This window comes from Mastigoproctus giganteus, chromosome 11, assembly GCF_048544385.1.
Source record: "Mastigoproctus giganteus isolate SK-2022 chromosome 11, ASM4854438v1, whole genome shotgun sequence".
Taxonomy (NCBI): Eukaryota; Metazoa; Arthropoda; class Arachnida; order Uropygi; family Thelyphonidae; genus Mastigoproctus; species Mastigoproctus giganteus.
In genome coordinates this window covers 123880087-123897055 of record NC_143585.1, presented here as the reverse complement: position 1 = coordinate 123897055, position 16969 = coordinate 123880087, and the positions used below count along the sequence as shown (strand labels likewise).

General features: G+C 36.8%; 1 protein-coding gene across 1 annotated transcript in view; it reads left to right on the top strand.

The window, feature by feature from the left end:
- Ide (Insulin degrading metalloproteinase) overlaps nucleotides 1-16969 on the top strand; it is a 692915-nt gene that overhangs the window by 657872 nt on the left and 18074 nt on the right. The window contains exon 27 of the mRNA XM_090384737.1: nucleotides 9236-9424. Coding sequence (XP_090240863.1) covers nucleotides 9236-9424 — 189 coding nt within the window. The remainder of the gene's footprint in view (nucleotides 1-9235; nucleotides 9425-16969) is intronic.

Sequence of the window (16969 nt, the reverse complement as noted above, 5' to 3'; positions counted from 1 at the left end):
TTAAGCGACTTTGACAAAGGCCAGATTGTAATGATCAGAAGACTGGACCAGAGCATATCCAAAATGGCACGGCTGGTAGGGTGCTCATGGTTAGCCGTGGTTAGTACCTATTGAAAGTGGTTCGAGCAGGGGGAACCCACGAACAATTGGCAAAGTGTTGAACGACCACGGCTGATTAATGCTCGAGGTGAGCAAAGGCTCACCCAAATGGTACATGGCAACAGAAGGGTGACTGTGGTGCAGTTCAGTGGTAATTGGAATGCTGGTGATGGGAGTAATGTGTCACAACACACAGTACATCGAACTCTGCTGAAAATGGGGCTGCGTATCCGCAGGTCACTCCGAGTGCCCATGCTAACCATGGTTCACCGGCGACAGCACCTACAGTGGGCATGTGAGCATCAAACTGGACATTGAGTGATTGGAAGAAGGTCGTCTGGTCTGATGAATCACATTTCCTGTAGCACCATGTGGATGGCTGGGTATGTGTGGGTCATTTGCCTGGGGAAGTGATGGTGCCTGGATGCACCCTGAGACGAAAACAAGCCAGTGGCAGTGGTGTCATGCTTTGGGCGATGTTCTGCTGGGATACCCTGGGTCCAGTCATCCATGTGGCAAGCACTCTGACATCTACCACCTACCTAAACATTATTGCTGACCAGGTACACCCTTTCATGGTAACCGTCGTCCCCTCTCTCATTGCCGCCTTTCAGCAGGATAATGTGCCATGCCACTCTGCCCAGATTGTTCGGGACTGGTTCGCGGAACATGAGGAAGACTTCCAGGTATTGCCCTGGCCTCCAAATTCCCCAGACAGCAATCCCATCGAGCATCTGTGGTTTGTGTCGGAACAGCAACTCCGATCTGCAGCGTCTCAAACACAGACCTTACAGGAGTTAAAGGATCTGCTGGTTATGTGTTGGTAGCAGATACCACAAGACACATTTAGAAATCTTGTAGCATCCATGCCTCACCAGGTACGAGCTGTTTTGGCTGCACGTGGAGGACCAACATCACATTAGGTAGGTGGTCGTAATGTTTTGGCTCATCAGTGTATATACACTGTCCAGTCAAAATGATGACCACCTACTTAATAGTGGGTATATCCTCCTACTTCCACTGTAATGCAGTAAGGCATGGACTCTATAAAGCCACTGAATATAGCCAGAGATATGTTGTACCATGTTGCCAGGATTGCATCCCATAGATTTGCGATAGTCTCTAATGGAAGATCAAAACTGGATTTGTGGATCACCTAATCCCAGAGATGTTCTTTGGGATTCATATCTGGCAAATTCGGCAGCAATGTAGCACCTAGAAGTCACTTTCATGTTTGGCAAACCACTCTTTTGAGCAGTACTGTTAACGTGGCAGGGTGCATTATCCTTCTGGAACACACCTGTGCCATCTGTGAACAGACAGCCATCTTGAAGGGATGTACCTGATTAGCCACACTGGATAGGTAGGTTTTAGCACTCAGAGTGTAGTCTTAAGAGTACAAAGGTTACAAGATTTCCAGGAAAAAATCCCTCATACTAAAAAAACAATGCCAGAACATCAGAATGAAAATGATTCATCAGAAAAAAGCAACTTTTTTCCAGTCATCAGTAGTCCAATAATGCTGTTCAAATGTAAACTTTAGGCATCACTGATGGCTTGCTGTAAGCATGGATACTTTGACTGGACTCCTACTCCTGAGTGTTATATGGAGGAAGGTTTGTTGGATTGTGGTTTTGTAAACACTGCTGGTTGTCCCCCCTGGTTAATGTTCGTGGTCAGCCATTCCACTGTTTTCCATCTCTCTGTTTACACAAGGACAGCCTGCATTCACCGTGACCATTGATGATCTATGGGCACCCATCATTGTTCCAATGACTGTTGCTCTGTCCACTGTCCAGCCACTCTTGGACCACCTTAATCACTGCACTCTGTGAAAAAGCCCAGAAGATCACAATTTCCATAATACTGCTATCCTTCAACCAGTACCTGACAGTTATCCCTTTTTTGAAGTCTGTCAGATTATGTCCCTTGCCCATGTTCATCAATTACTTTATATGGACTGCATGCCATGAACCTGCTATGTGACATTTACCAACAATGCATGTGCCACAAAGTGGGAAGGGAGGAGTGGTCATAATGTTTTGGTTGGAATTTTTTTTTTTTTTAAGGTTGTTTCAATTAAACTTGATATTGATGGTTCAACTGTTGATGATCCTGCTCAGGTAGCTAACAAACTAAATGAATATTTTGCATCAACATTCACACATGAGGAGTTATTCAGCGAGGGGAATGCCAGAGGTGTATTCAACTCTGGCAGTAAGCTAGATAATCTGGTAATAACTGAGAGTAAAGTGGAGGAGAAATTGTTGAAGATAAACACAAGAAAGGCACCTGGGGTGGATGGGATCTATCCAGTTATATTAAAGGAGGCAGCAAAGGTAGTAAGCAAACCCTTAGCCATAATTATGAGAGCTTGCTTGGACTCAGGGGAGGTACCCATAGACTGGAGATGTGCAAATGTGACCCCCAATTCACAAAGGAGGATCAAAGGCTGACACAAGTAATTATAGACCTGTGAGTTTAACTTCTGTTCCAGGAAAATTAATGGAGGCACTGGTTAAAGAAGCACTGCAGGATCATCTAAACAAGACTTCAGTTATAGCTCAGACACAGCATGGTTTTGTTAAGGGGAAGTCTTGCCTGACCAATTTGATTGGATACTATGATGCAGTCACAAAAGAACTGGATGCAGGGAATAACTTTGATATTATACAAAATTTGTATACTTGGATCTTAGAAAGGCTTTTGATACTGTTGCACATGGAAGACTGCTGCACAAATTGGAGCAGTGTGGCATTGGAGGCAAATTGCTGCTATGGATAAAGGGGTGGTTGAGGGGGAGAAGACGGAGAGTGGTAATCAATGGACACTGCTCATTGTGGACTAATGTTATCGGTGGAGTCCCTCAGGGTTAAGTGTTGGGTCCATTATTGTTTTTTGTATTTATAAATAATATTGATGATGGTATATCAAGCTTAATGTCCAAGTTTGCAGACAATACAAAAGTTGGCAGGGTTGTTAAGGACACTACTGGCGCTATGCTGCTGCAACAGGATATGGAAAGATTGAGCAGATGGGCTGAGAGGTGGCAAATAAAGTTTAACATTGACAAATGTAAAGTTACATATGGGAAACAGCAACCCCAGAGCAATATATCAACTCTGTGGTACTACACTGACAGTTGTAGAGAATGGAAAGGACCTGGGGGTAATTGTGCAGGCAGATATGAAGTTCTCTGAGCAGTGCAGACGGGCTGCAAGAGTAGCTCATGGTGTCTTATCAATGATATACAGGAATTTTTCTAGCAGGGATAAGGAGGTGATTATTCCTTTGTATAAGGCAATGGTAAGGCCACACCTTGAGTACTGTATACAGGTCTGGAGGCCTCATTTCAAGAAGGATGTAGAGCTGCTGGAACAAGGTTAGTGAATGTAACAAAGGGTTGCTCTTACGAAAAAAGGCTTAAGTTTTGCAAATTACAGTGTCTGGAGACTAGGCACCGGCGAGGTGATCTGATAGAGGTGTATAAAGCTTTGAATGGTTTGAGCATGCTCAATGCTGATGGGATTCTGCCTCTTGCTCAGAATAATCACCTGAGAGGGCATAAATTCAAATTGAGGAAAGACAGATGAAGGATAGATGTGCAGAAATTTGCCTTTAGCCAGCGGGTGATTGATTGCTGGAACAAACTTCCATCTGTCGTTTTATTTTATTCTTGATTATTTGTTGTTTAAATATAAGATTGATATCATATCTTTATTGTAGGAAATATTGACCTGACGCTCACATCAAACTAATCCGATTAATGTAATATAAAATCTTTTAAGTATTAAAATCTTTAAAACTGCAAACATATCCCTATTGAAGGATTGTTGAATTATATGATATTATATAAAAAACTAAATTTGTCTTTAATTCACATAGTCTGCCAGCTGCCACCAAGGAAGAGCCAAGCGCAGCCGATGCACATCAACTTACCTAAAACTAAACCCATTAGCATTGATAGACCAGAAAGAGAAGACAATTGTCAAACTGTATTAAAACTATATTAAATTAAATTAAAACCATATTAAAATATTCTAAGCTTTAACTTCTTAATACATGACCAGGTATTTTGGTCGTAAGCCATGCTCACAAGAAGTAACGAGTTAAAAACAATATCCACTCTCTTATATTTTAAAATAGATGCATCGCGACAAGATTATTACCATTAACCAATGTGAATCATGCTATTCACACATGCGCGTAAAGGTCAACGAGTCCGAAATAGTATATGGTCTCCATACATTTATAGAACAACAATTTAATTTCATTTCAAGTGTTTCTACTATTAACAGTTTCATGTATTCTTTCTGTGAATTAATTACTTTAGCTTCGTTAAACAGAAAAATGTGGTTCTCCTGAATGGCGTAAAAGAAAAGTTCAGATGCACCTGTCCTTTTTGCCCTCACAGATGCCTTATGTTGTTGTAAATGCATTGAAAGATAATTTTGGGTAGAACCGATGTAAAAGGAGTTGCACTCCCCACAAGCAATGTTATAGACAATATTGGTTTGCTCCATGTTAGAGACAGAGGTTGGTTTCCTTGCCCTCAATATTGTCTGAAGTTTACTTATCGGTTGTGCAACTATTTTGAATTCTGTATTTTAAAAATGTTAATAAACTGCTAATACCAATGTTGTACATAAGGAACTTTAATAAAATATTTGTGTGGTGTTTTTAATCACCAGAACCGATTCGGAGTTTAGTTTCGCCTGTCGTTGAATGTTCCTAATTATATCCAGTGTATATTCCCTGTTTAAAATTTTTGTTGTAAGTTCCCTGAGTTCGTCATTAAGGGTTTCTTGTGTAGAACTATATCTATATGCTTTGTGAATTTGGTTGAAAATGATACTCCTTTCATACGTAAAAGGGTGGTAGCTCGAATAATGTAAAGATTTCCCTGTATTAGTAGGTTTCCGATATATTTTAAAGTGTATGTTATCGTTAACCCTTCTTAACATAAAGTTAAGAAAGTTTATCGAGTTCTCACCTGATTTTCTTGTTCCAAAATATCTTGTGTGTATATTATTAAAAGAACTCATAAGATTATTTACGTTGTTTTCATGTGAAATAACAAGGATATCATCTAAATACCTACCATAAAATGTTAACCTGGGAATATACAGATTTAAGTGTAATTGTTCAATAGTATTGACATAAATTTCAGCTACTAAACCACTCAGACTACACCCCATGGTAAGGCTAAAAATTTGTCTGTAAATATCAGATTGAAAGTCAATATAATTAGCCTCAATAAGAAATCTTATTAGATTAAATATTTCGGCTATAGGTAACTTGGTTTTATTTAACATTATTGCATTACTATTGATCAAATCCCATAATGTGTCAAGCGAATATTTAACATCTACATTAGTATACAGTGAGACAACATCAAGGAAAAACAACCTATCATCATTATCTAACTTTATATCTTTTAATGTATTATAAAGAGAATCGGAATTTTTTTATGCTAAATTTTAACTTAACGGTTTTATGATTTCATATAAATAAGATGCAAAAAGCTGAATTTTTGTAGCAAACGATCAGTTTAATTGGATAACCCATTTTATGTAACTTAACTTGTCCAAACAAGGTCGGTACATTTTTAGTTCTTGCTTTAAGATTCTTTAATATAATCTTTTCTTTTATATTCCGTTAAAGTATTATTAAACTGTTTAATCAAGTTATCAAATGTACTTCTATTTTCCAATCGATATTATCAGGTGGAATTATCAGATATGATGCTCTTCAATTTCTCAATGTAATCCTCCTTATTTAAGACAACCACCATGTCCTGTTTATCTGCTTTTTGTATTACAATATTATTTTTAAATTGGATATATTATAAATCTAAGATTTCAAAATGTTTCAAGCATTAGAAAAAGAAATAAATACTAGACATAAACAAAATACAATGTCTAATTATGAAGAGGAATAGATTTGTTGTTTGAACGGAGAGTAATACACAATCTTATAGTATTGAAAATACGACACATAATGTAGGTGGTAGGTATTAATGTAGGTGGTAATACCTACCACCTACACATAATGTAGGTGGTAGGTATTAGTCATATTACACAACATGAGGCAACGGCGCCTCCATAGCCAGGTGGGCAGGAGCAGCAGTGCGTAGCATGCGCTTCTTGATTAGACCGGGGTTCGAGCCTGTGACCACCAAATACAGAGGATGCAGAAAGATCAGGAAATGATCACCGCATATCCCCGGAGCAATATGGCTTTAGTTGCTATTGTTCCTAAAAACCAAATAAAAACAACAACAACAAAAACATGAGGCAACGGATTTGATTACATCTTACAATGATATTATTTCAAGTGGAGACATACGCAGAAAAATAATACGAACCTTTGTGTTGTAAATTTATCCACATATAATTTATCCACTGTTCAAATAAATCTTTTAGGAAATGGACTTAATTATAATCTGCCACCAACACGACTTCCAAAAAAACAAATAGTAGTTGAATTTGAATACGGTTTAAGGAACACTAAAAATAAGGAGGATTACATTGAGAAATTGAAGAGCATCATATCCAAAAATACCACTTATTGATTGGAAAATAGAAGTACGTTCGATAACTTTATTAAATAGTTCAATAATACTTTAACGGAATATAGAAGAAAAGATTATATTACAATGGCGACATTAAAGAATCTTAAAACAAGAACTAACAATGTACTGACCTTGTTTGGACAAGTTAAGTTACATAAAACAAGTTATCCAATTAGACTGATCGTTTCCTACAAAAATTTGGCTTTTGTGTCTTTAGCGTCTTATTTATATGAAATCATAAAACCGTTACATCTTACATTAAAATTTAGCATAAAAAATTCTGATTCTATTTTTAATACATTAAAAGATATAAAGTTAAATAATGATGATAGGTTGTTTTCCCTTGATGTTGTCTCACTGTATACTAATTTAGATGTTAAATATTCGCTCAACACATTAGGGGATTTGATCAATAGTAATGCAGTAATGTTAAATAAAACCAAGTTACCGTAATTTAATCAGATTTCTTATAGAGGCTAATTATATTGACTTTCAATCAGATATTTACAGACAAATTTTTGGCCTTCCCATGGGGCTTAGTCTGAGTGGCTTAGTAGCTGAAATTTATCTCAATACTATTGAACAATTACACTTAAATCTGTATATTCCCAGGTTAACATTTTATGGTAGGTATTTAGATGATATCCTTGTTATTTCACATGAAAATAATGTAAATAACCTTATGAGTTCTTTTAATAATATACACACAAGACATTTTGGAACAAGAAAATCAGGTGAGAACTCGATAAACTTTCTTAACTTTACGTTAAGAAGGGTTAATGATAACATACACTTTAAAATATATCGGAAACCTACTAATACAGGGAAATTTTTACTTTATTCGAGCTACCACCCTTTTACATATAAAAGGGTATCATTTTCAACCAATTTCACAATGCGTATAGATATAGTTCTACACAAGAAACCCTTAATGAAGGACTCAGGGAACTTACACCAAAATTTTTAAACAGGGGATATACACTGGGTATAATTAGGAACATTCAACGACAGGCAAAACTAAACTCCGAATCGGTTCTGGTGATTAAAAACACCATACATAAATATTTTATTAAAGTTCCTTATGTACAACAATGGTATTAGCAGTTTATTAACATTTTTAAACCTGGAAAGACAAAGGCGGAGATGGATAGATGAAATTCATGAGTTTGTGGGTAGTAAATGAATGGCCAGTGCTCAAAACAGAAGGAACTGGAAAGTTGCTGGAGAGGCCTTCATCCCTGCAGTGGATTGAAAATGGCTGATGATGATGATGATGATGATGATGAAAATTTTTAAAATACAGAATTCAAAATAATTCCACAACCGATAAGTAAACTTCAGACAGTACTGAGGGCAAGGAAACCAACCTCTGTCTCTAAAGTGGAGCAAACCGATATTGTCTATAATATTGCTTGTGGGGAGTGCAACTCCTTTTACATCAGTTCTACCCAAAATTATCTTTCGACGCATTTACAACAACACAAGGCATCTGTGTGGGCGAAAAGGACAGGTGCATCTGAACTTTCCTTTCGTGCCATTCAGGAGAACCCCATTTTTCTGTTTAACAAAGCTAAAGTAATTAATTCACAGAAAGAATACATAAAACTGTTAATAGCAGAAACACTTGAAATGAAATTGTTGTTCTATAAATGTATGGAGACCATATACTATTTCGGACTCATGGACCTTCACGCACATGTGTGAATAGCATGATTCACATTGGTTAATGGTAATAATCTTGTTGTGATGCGTCTATCTTAAAATATAAGAGAGTGGATATTGTTTTTAACTCGTTACTTATTGTGAGCACAGTTTACGACCAAAATACCTGGTCATGTATTAAGAAGTTCAACCTTAGAATATTTTAATGCGGTTTTAATTTAATTTAATATAGTTTTAATACAGTTTGCCAATTGTCTTCTCTTTCTGGTCTATCAATGCTTAATGGGTTTAGTTTTGGGTAAGTTGATGTGCATCGGCTGCGCTTGGCTCTTCCTTGGTGGCAGCTGGCAGAACATGTGAATTGAAGACAAGTTTAGTTTTTTATATAATATCATATAATTCAACAATCCTTCAATAGGAATACGTTTGCGGTTTTAAAGATTTTAATTCTTAAAGATTTATATTACATTAATCGGATTAGTTTGATGTGAGTGTCGGGTGAAGATTTCCTACAAAAAGGTATAATATCAATCTTATATTTAAACAAGAGTACTTAAAGTAGGAAAAACTGAGCTTCATTGCTCTTACATTTTGAAATCTTGATTATTTGTGGAGCTAGATGATGAGGAACGGGCATCTGATGTCCACTCCACATTTACAGAAAAGAAAAGGTGTATAAATATTGTATAGTTATTTATGCTATCTTATTTTAAATATTTTGAAAGAATTTTTGTCTCCATAAACAGGAAATTCATTTATTTTTTAAATTAGTTGTCAAGTTTTGGCATTGGCATTAAAATTCATTAAAAATGCTCTACATTTCAGATTTTGTTTTCATTAAATTTATGCACTTAAAGCTTTAATAGTTCTAATCATTCTAATTTCTTTATCTTTGTTCAGGACATGATATCTTATGATGCTCCTTGTCGAAAGAAACTATCAGTTCATATTCTTTCTGCAGCTGAAGGGAATACTCCTAATAAAGATGAGGAGGAGGACGAAGGAGAAATATTATGTCATGCACCAACATTTCCTGTTGGGGATGCAGATGGAATTCGTAATCCCCCTCCACCTTCATATCCTTCTATGGTAACATATTTCATCTTTTATATCTGAGTGAAAACTTTGTATATATATCTGTGCATGTGCACACCCTGCATTATATACTTCATTATGTGGCATGCACTTGACTTTTGTTCACTTGCATACCTTCCATTTACCTCCTTAGAATGCAGCAGTAAACAGTTGAGTGACTTTTTTACAAATAATCCACAAGCTAAAATGCTGCAGAGAAAATTTCTTCTGTCTTTGGTGCTGCAATGCATTTGAAGACTTTTCAAATGCATTGCAGTGGTGCATTTAGATTAGTTAGGATTAAAAGGCATTTTGTAATTTTGGGGTTCCTACCGCTGCAAAATATTATTTATTTAAGATTTAATAAATACAGTAAGTCCCTGACTTACATAAGCCCGAGTTACAAAAAATTTTTTTTTTCACTAAATTTTTTTAGGATTGTAAAATTAAAGATTTAAAAAAAAAAAAAAAAACCAATAATGCTTCACTAGTAGAGAAGACTATGTTACTTATTCTAAGTGGTGCACACTGAGAACAAGTAACAGTAGTCTTCTGTACTAGAGAAGTGTTACTTATTCGAAGTAGTGCAATACCTGGTACCTTGTTGTGAAGGTAGCCACAATAATTCTTCTCTAGTAGATGAATAAGTAACACTTCTCTATTAGAGGAATAAGTAACGCCTCTCTACTCTTTCTCAGTGGTGCTCACCAAGTAATAAGTAATCGTAGTCTTTTCCACAACAGAAGCGTTACTTATTCGAAGTAGTGCAATACCTGGTATCTCATTGTGAAGGTAGCCACAATGTAAGATACAATTAAAAACGATGCCTTTAAACTACATATATAGTTTAATTTTATGGGTTAACTATGGTGTATCTATTTTTAAGTACAATAACATGCATTCTTTCTTCCTTTTATGTTTTCTTTTCTTATGTGCCACTCTGGCTACTTCACAACTCTCCCCAGAAAAAGTTTTTAATGAAACTAATTAAAAATATAATGTATGAGTTAGTGCATTTGCATAATTTCTGTACGTAGCCAACTACAACCCCAGGGGCTCACATCTGGTATAGGCTTGGCACACCCAGGGTCCTGAGCTGGATATCATCTTTCTTAGTGATTCCCTTCTACTTTTGTCTCTCTCTCTCTCACTCAGGGTAACTCCGGAATTTTTTTTGGCTGGTGCAGCATAAGCCTCAGGCTTCCTTTCACCATATAGCTAATAATAATAATAAGTAATTATAAATTGGTATCATTAAGTATATCTCATATTGTGAATACCTTCACAACGAGTTGCCATGATATTGCACTACCTCGAATAAGTAACACTTCACCATAGGAGAAGACTATTGTTACTTATTCTCAGCGGATAAAATTACTCATACGGCACCATTTCGGAGGTTATTGCCTCCTCATCAGTGGGTGGGCTGGTACCCTGGTGTTGCAATGATGACAACCCAGTTGTGAAGTATAAATCCAGAATATGAGAGATGCCTGATGGTGTGGAGTAATTTAGATTACAGTATAGTTTAGGGCTAAAGCCTCAGGTTACGTAAATAGTTTAACTAATGTACAAGTTAGTGCATTTGCATAATTTCTGTACATAGCCAACTACAACTCCCAGGGGCTCACATCTGTTATGAGCTTGGCACATAAATTTTACTGGCTGATGTTTTTTTTGGCTGATGGGCTAAGAAGCCATCAGCCAAAAAAACATCAGCCAACACTCCTCAAAAAAACACTCCCTTCCTATCCTGTCTATCCTTTCTGTACATGTTGTACACCCCAAATTCCAGTTCTGCATTCCTTATACCTGTGTGACATCACGTCTCTGCTATCCCAACAATATCCGCCTTTGATGTCTTGACCAACACTTCAAATTTATTTACTATACTTCGAGCATTGGTATACATGCAAGCATACATGCTCCTATTCCTAGTTATCCTAACATATCCCGTATACCCACCTATTTTACAATGACTGCCATCCGTACCTGAAACCCCCAACACCCCTCGCTCCAGGTCGCTACTTATTCTAATAGAAGTTGTGCAAGAATCACCTTCACCTCTGCCTACGGCTACTGTTAAACTATTAGTCCTTGTATCCCCCCCAAGCTATCAGTTTTCCGACCCACCTAACACTGCCTCGATAGCATCAGCAAATATTCTTGAACCCTTTCTATTTAAGTGTATCCTATCCCTTTAGAAGCAGTCTCTCCTGTTAACAAGTACAGACCAGGCTGAAAAAAATTCTATCCCTTGAGCCTTGCACAATCTTTCCAGGGCCGAATTGATCGACAAGGCTCTCATCATATACTCCCTCCTATCGTGTCTGGGCAGAATTGCAGACACTTTCAAATTCAACCCTAATTCTCGGCTTTTGTTCAACAGTGATCTGTACTTGTTAAGTAATTCTGCCGGTCTCCTACTCTTAATATCATTAGTGCCAATGTGTACAACAACATCACCTTTTGTGCCATTAAAAGATGATATCCGCTCTACAACGTCATCAACCTTTGCCCCTGGCAGACATACCCTGGTCCTGTTCCACCAGGACCAGGGTTGGGGCTCTCAGCTTTCGATTCCATTGCACTTCGGATTTGGTCGTATCTCTATGAGTGAGGGAATTCATTAATTTGCGTTTTCACTTTTTTCATCTTATTTTATTCGTCACATATGAGAGAGAATTGACTGGAAGCATTCCATGAAAAAAATTGAGGTAATCTCTTACTTTTTAAGGTATTCCTGTATAGAAGAACACTTTCTAAATAAGTGTATCCTTGTTCTTGAAATTTTAATACAGCATACAACTCTTGGACAGAGAACAGTTTTGTTCAGCAAGTGATTTCATCATAAACTGTATAGTTGCACTTACAATTAGCAAATTGGCATCTTAGTAACATAATGCTTTAATGGCAATATTTACTGGAAGAAAGCTGAAATTTTCATTGATATAATATTATATTCATCCTTATTAAAAATAATTTTAGAATTAAGATTAATCAATGCTTTTTGAGCAGAATTTTTCAATTTATAATAGAACCATATTGAGTTCCTATCATTTGCTTTTCTATGGTCTTTAAATGTAATGTTATTCATTCTGGATTCTGAGTAATATTAATCTGTAAAATATATACATTAATACAATAACTAAATTACTAATTATTAGTAGATATAATAATTTATAACCATAAATTGTGTTTTATTACCTACTGTTAATATTAGTGGTGTATTAGTGTATTAACAGTGTATAATTAGCCAATTCATAACAAAGAAATTTCTAAAGCCGAGAGAAAACCTTGCCCTTTCAATTAAATTGCACTACACTCTGCAGGAGACAGTGCTCGAAGCTGCACTGACTATTATGTATATCACCATGACACCTTGAATTTGGAAAGCTATTCATTAAATTGGCCATGAGGTGTCACTAGCCCTGATTGTTGGAAATTATTTGTTTATGCATACCTAAATTGCAAAATTGACTTTTAGTTCTAGAAGCTAAGGCTAGAAAGCCAAAATGCCAATGTTTTACTAACAAAAATTTGTTAGTAAAACATTGGAATTTTGGTACCAAAAAATGGCACAAGATACCAGTATTTAGGTATGCTGGAAACTGGTATTGCAATTCCTAGTATTCGTGCAAGAATACTAGGACAAATGGGTGGTTGATTATTGGAACAAACTCCCATCTGGCATTATAGAAGTGGTAGTTTGAATAAATTCAAAGAAGAATTTGGGCAGCTGAAATGGGAAATGTTGGCTCCCACCCCACTGATGCTGTCTATATATAAAAGAATATTTTGGAAAATAGCACTTTTTCACGTGCACACTTTTTACTTTCTGCAAGGCAGGGCTTACTGCTATTGCAGATGTTCCCAAACTTTCTCGGTTCACAGCGCCTTAGTGTCCCAGTAATTTTTTCACGGCATCCCTAGGCCAAAAGAAATACTTAACACGGTGGTTTTCGACCTTTTAATATATACCTATATAATAATTTTATTCTTTATATAGAGGTACTAAATAAAGATCAATTATAGATCAACACAAAATTAAAAAGATACGGTACAATGTATACCGTATACCTTTTTATAATGAAATAATATACAAATTTAAAAAAATATAATAATAATAACTTTAAGTAACTTAAACCCAAATTACACGGCACCCCAAGAATGTTGTTGTGGCACCCCGGTTGAAAACCACTGTGCTTGACAGGTCTGTCTCAAAGACCACGCCTAGGCACATCGCTCTTAAATTAAACTGCATATACCACAGTGATGACTCATTACCTTATAGTGTTTAGTAGCATTATGATGTCACACAGTGTTGACTGTTCGGCTGTTGTTAATTGTGGGGTTTAATTTTAGAATTCTACATGTCTCAAGGCTGCAACGATTGAATTTTTCCAAAAGTTTTTTCAGCTATTAGCAACGTTGTTAATAATGGCAGTGATAGAAAAGAGAAAGATCATATCAGAAAGGCTGAGAAGAAAAAAAAAGATATTGAAGAGTATGAAGCAGCACTTAAAAATTTTGATATCGAAGGAAACTAAGCGATTATAATAAGTTAATGGCTTCACAATTATGAAAGGAAAAATACAAAAAGAGCAGAAAAATGAATCACAAATTGTTGATAGCTCTACTGAAACTCCAATCGTTGATAAAAAAAAAAAAAAATCCTAAAAAATGATGAAGTGGTAAAATATGAAAATGATCAAATACAGATTCCTGAAGATATTCGCAGTTCAGGAAATTTAATACATGACGTTTTTGGAAGTACTGAAACTCCTTTGGAAGAAAAGTTTCGATGTGCAATTTTAGCCGCAACAAATGATACTTTTTTTTTTTTTTTTATGTAAACCCCAAACACGAGAGGTATTAGAACCTATAGTACTTAGTACCGTGCTTGGGTTGGAGGTTGAGAAGATGAAAGAAGATATTTGTTGACATTGGACTTGAACTTCTGTAGACTGTAATTTTCAGGAAATATGTATGAAGGAAGGTTGTTCCAGAAAACGGCCGTTGAATGAATAAATGAGGAAGATGAAAAGTTGGTTCTGTGAGTTTGAAGTTGGACAGTAAATGGATGTTGGCTGCACGTGTTCGGACTATTTTGAAAGAGAGAGCTGGAATTATAGAAGCCAATTCGGAAAAACAGTGCCCATGGAAGCATCTGTAGAAGAGGCATGCAGCAGAAACAATAAGTCTATGAGACAGCAAGTGGAGAGACTCTGTTAGAGATGCATCATTAATTAACCTAGCTGCCCTCTTCTGAATGGAATCAAGAAGCATGAGACAGGTTTTGGGGGCACCACCCCAGATGTGGGAACAATATTCCATGGCAGGGCGGATTTGCGATTTATACAAAGTGAGCAGCTGTTTGGAAGAAAAGTAATGCCGAGAGCGAAAGAGAAAACCAAGTTTTTTAGATGCAGAGGAAGCAATGCCAAGAGAGGTTAGAAGTCAGGGTAATCCCCAAAAGAGATATATCATTTTACCTAGAAATAGGATAAGCATAGGAGCAAAAGAATCCTTTTTGCGAGATATAAGAAAAGACTGAGTTAGGGTTGAAGTCAACTAAGTTGTTTGCCCCACTGGAGAATTATCTGAAGATAGGCATTTAAGGAATTGGTAGCAGTTTTCAAGAAGTTGAAGCTGATTGAGCAGGGCAAGGTTTCTCAAAATGGAAAGTGGAATGCAATGTGCTATCATCAGCAAAACTATGGATAGGATTTCCAATCAATAGAAGAAGGTCATTAATATACAAGAGGAAAAGAATGGGGGAAAGAACTGAACCTTGGGGGACACCGGCATTAGTGGAGAAGTTAGAAGACAAGAGCCATCTATCATCACCCTCAATGAGCCATCAGAGAGAAAACTGGATAGCCAATTACAAAAAACAGTTGGCAAACCATAAGATCGAAGCTTGTTAAGAAGACCTTTATACCAAACACTATCGAAAACCTTTAAGATGTCAAGAGCAACTACCTGTGTTTCCCGAACCGTTCCATAAAGTTCCATTGAATTAGTCCATAAAGCGGTAACATAAGCCAGAATATCACCAGTGGATTGAAACTGATGGAATCCATACTGGCGATCGTTGATCAGACAGAAGATTTCTAGGTAGTTTAAGAGTTGGCGGTTAATTGATTTTTCCATTACTTTAGAGAGAGTAGAAGTAATTGCAATGGGATGATAATTGGATGGGAGGAATTTGTCACCCTTTTTAGGAACTGGCTGGATATGAGCAAATTTCCAAGCAGAAGGAAAAACACCTTTGGAATAAGAAAGTGAAAAAAGGTGGCAAAGAATTGGAGTAAGTTCAGGAGCACAGGTTTTGAGAACGAGTGGAGAAATACCATCAGGACCTGAAGCCTTCTTAGCATCAAGATTCGTCAAAAATCCTTCTGACATCCTTTTGATGGAAGACCACAGGAGACATTGAATGGAGCATGGTGGGAGATGTTTTACCAAGATCATTAATACATGAGTTGGAAGAAAAATGAGATGCTACCAGGTCAGCTTTATCACTGGCTGAAGTGACAACAAAACCATCTGGTTTGCACAGAGGTGGGAGCAGAGATGGGCAAAAGTTGCGGCCAATAGCTTTGGCAAGAGACCAGAATGCTCGGCTACCATTAGGGCAAGAAGCAATTAAGTTGAATTAATCAACTTGATCAGAGACTTGGGCTTACCCAAAGAGAAGGCTGAATTACTCAGATCCAGACTACAACAGTGGAACTTACTCACCAAAGGTACAAACATTACAATATACCATAAGCAAAATGAAGAGTTTTCAAGATATTTTGCAGTGGAAAACAACATGTGTGTCTGCATATACGTTGTTGGTCTTATACACGAACTGAACGTTGATCACAATACCTCTGAATGGCATTTGTTTGTTGATGCGTCAAACCTAAATTTGAAAGCAGTATTGCTTCATAATGGAAATACTTTACCATCAATTCCTCTTGTTCGTGCCGTTGGCCTGAAAGAAACTTACAATAGTATGTCCCAGATTCTTGCTGCTATACGTTACAATGACTATGGTTGGAATATTTGTGGTGATCTCAAAGTGATTGAACTGCTTGTTGGGTTGCAAGGTGGTTTCACTAAATACTGTTATTTCCTGTGTTTGTGGGATAGTCGTGCAACAGCCAAACACTACATCATACAACACTGGGACAAGAGAGATGAATATATTCCCAGCAAAAGCAATGTAATGTATGTTCCATTGGTTAATCCACAAAAGGTTTTTCTTTCCCCCTTTACACATCAAGCTTGGACTGATTAAGAATTTCACTAAGGCACCGGATAAAGAAAGCAGAGGATTTGCATATTTACTGAAAATGTTTCCAAATTTATCTCATGCAAAGCTGAAGGAAGGAATTTTCATAGGTCCTTGAATAAGAAAGCTCCTAAAAGATGAAGAATTTCAAAGAAACCTGAATGATGTTGAACTGGCTGCATGGAGATCTTTCAAGGCTGGTACACGGATTCCTCGGAAAGAGAAAAGATGAGAACTATGAGCAACTGATGACAAACTTGCTGAAATGTTACAAG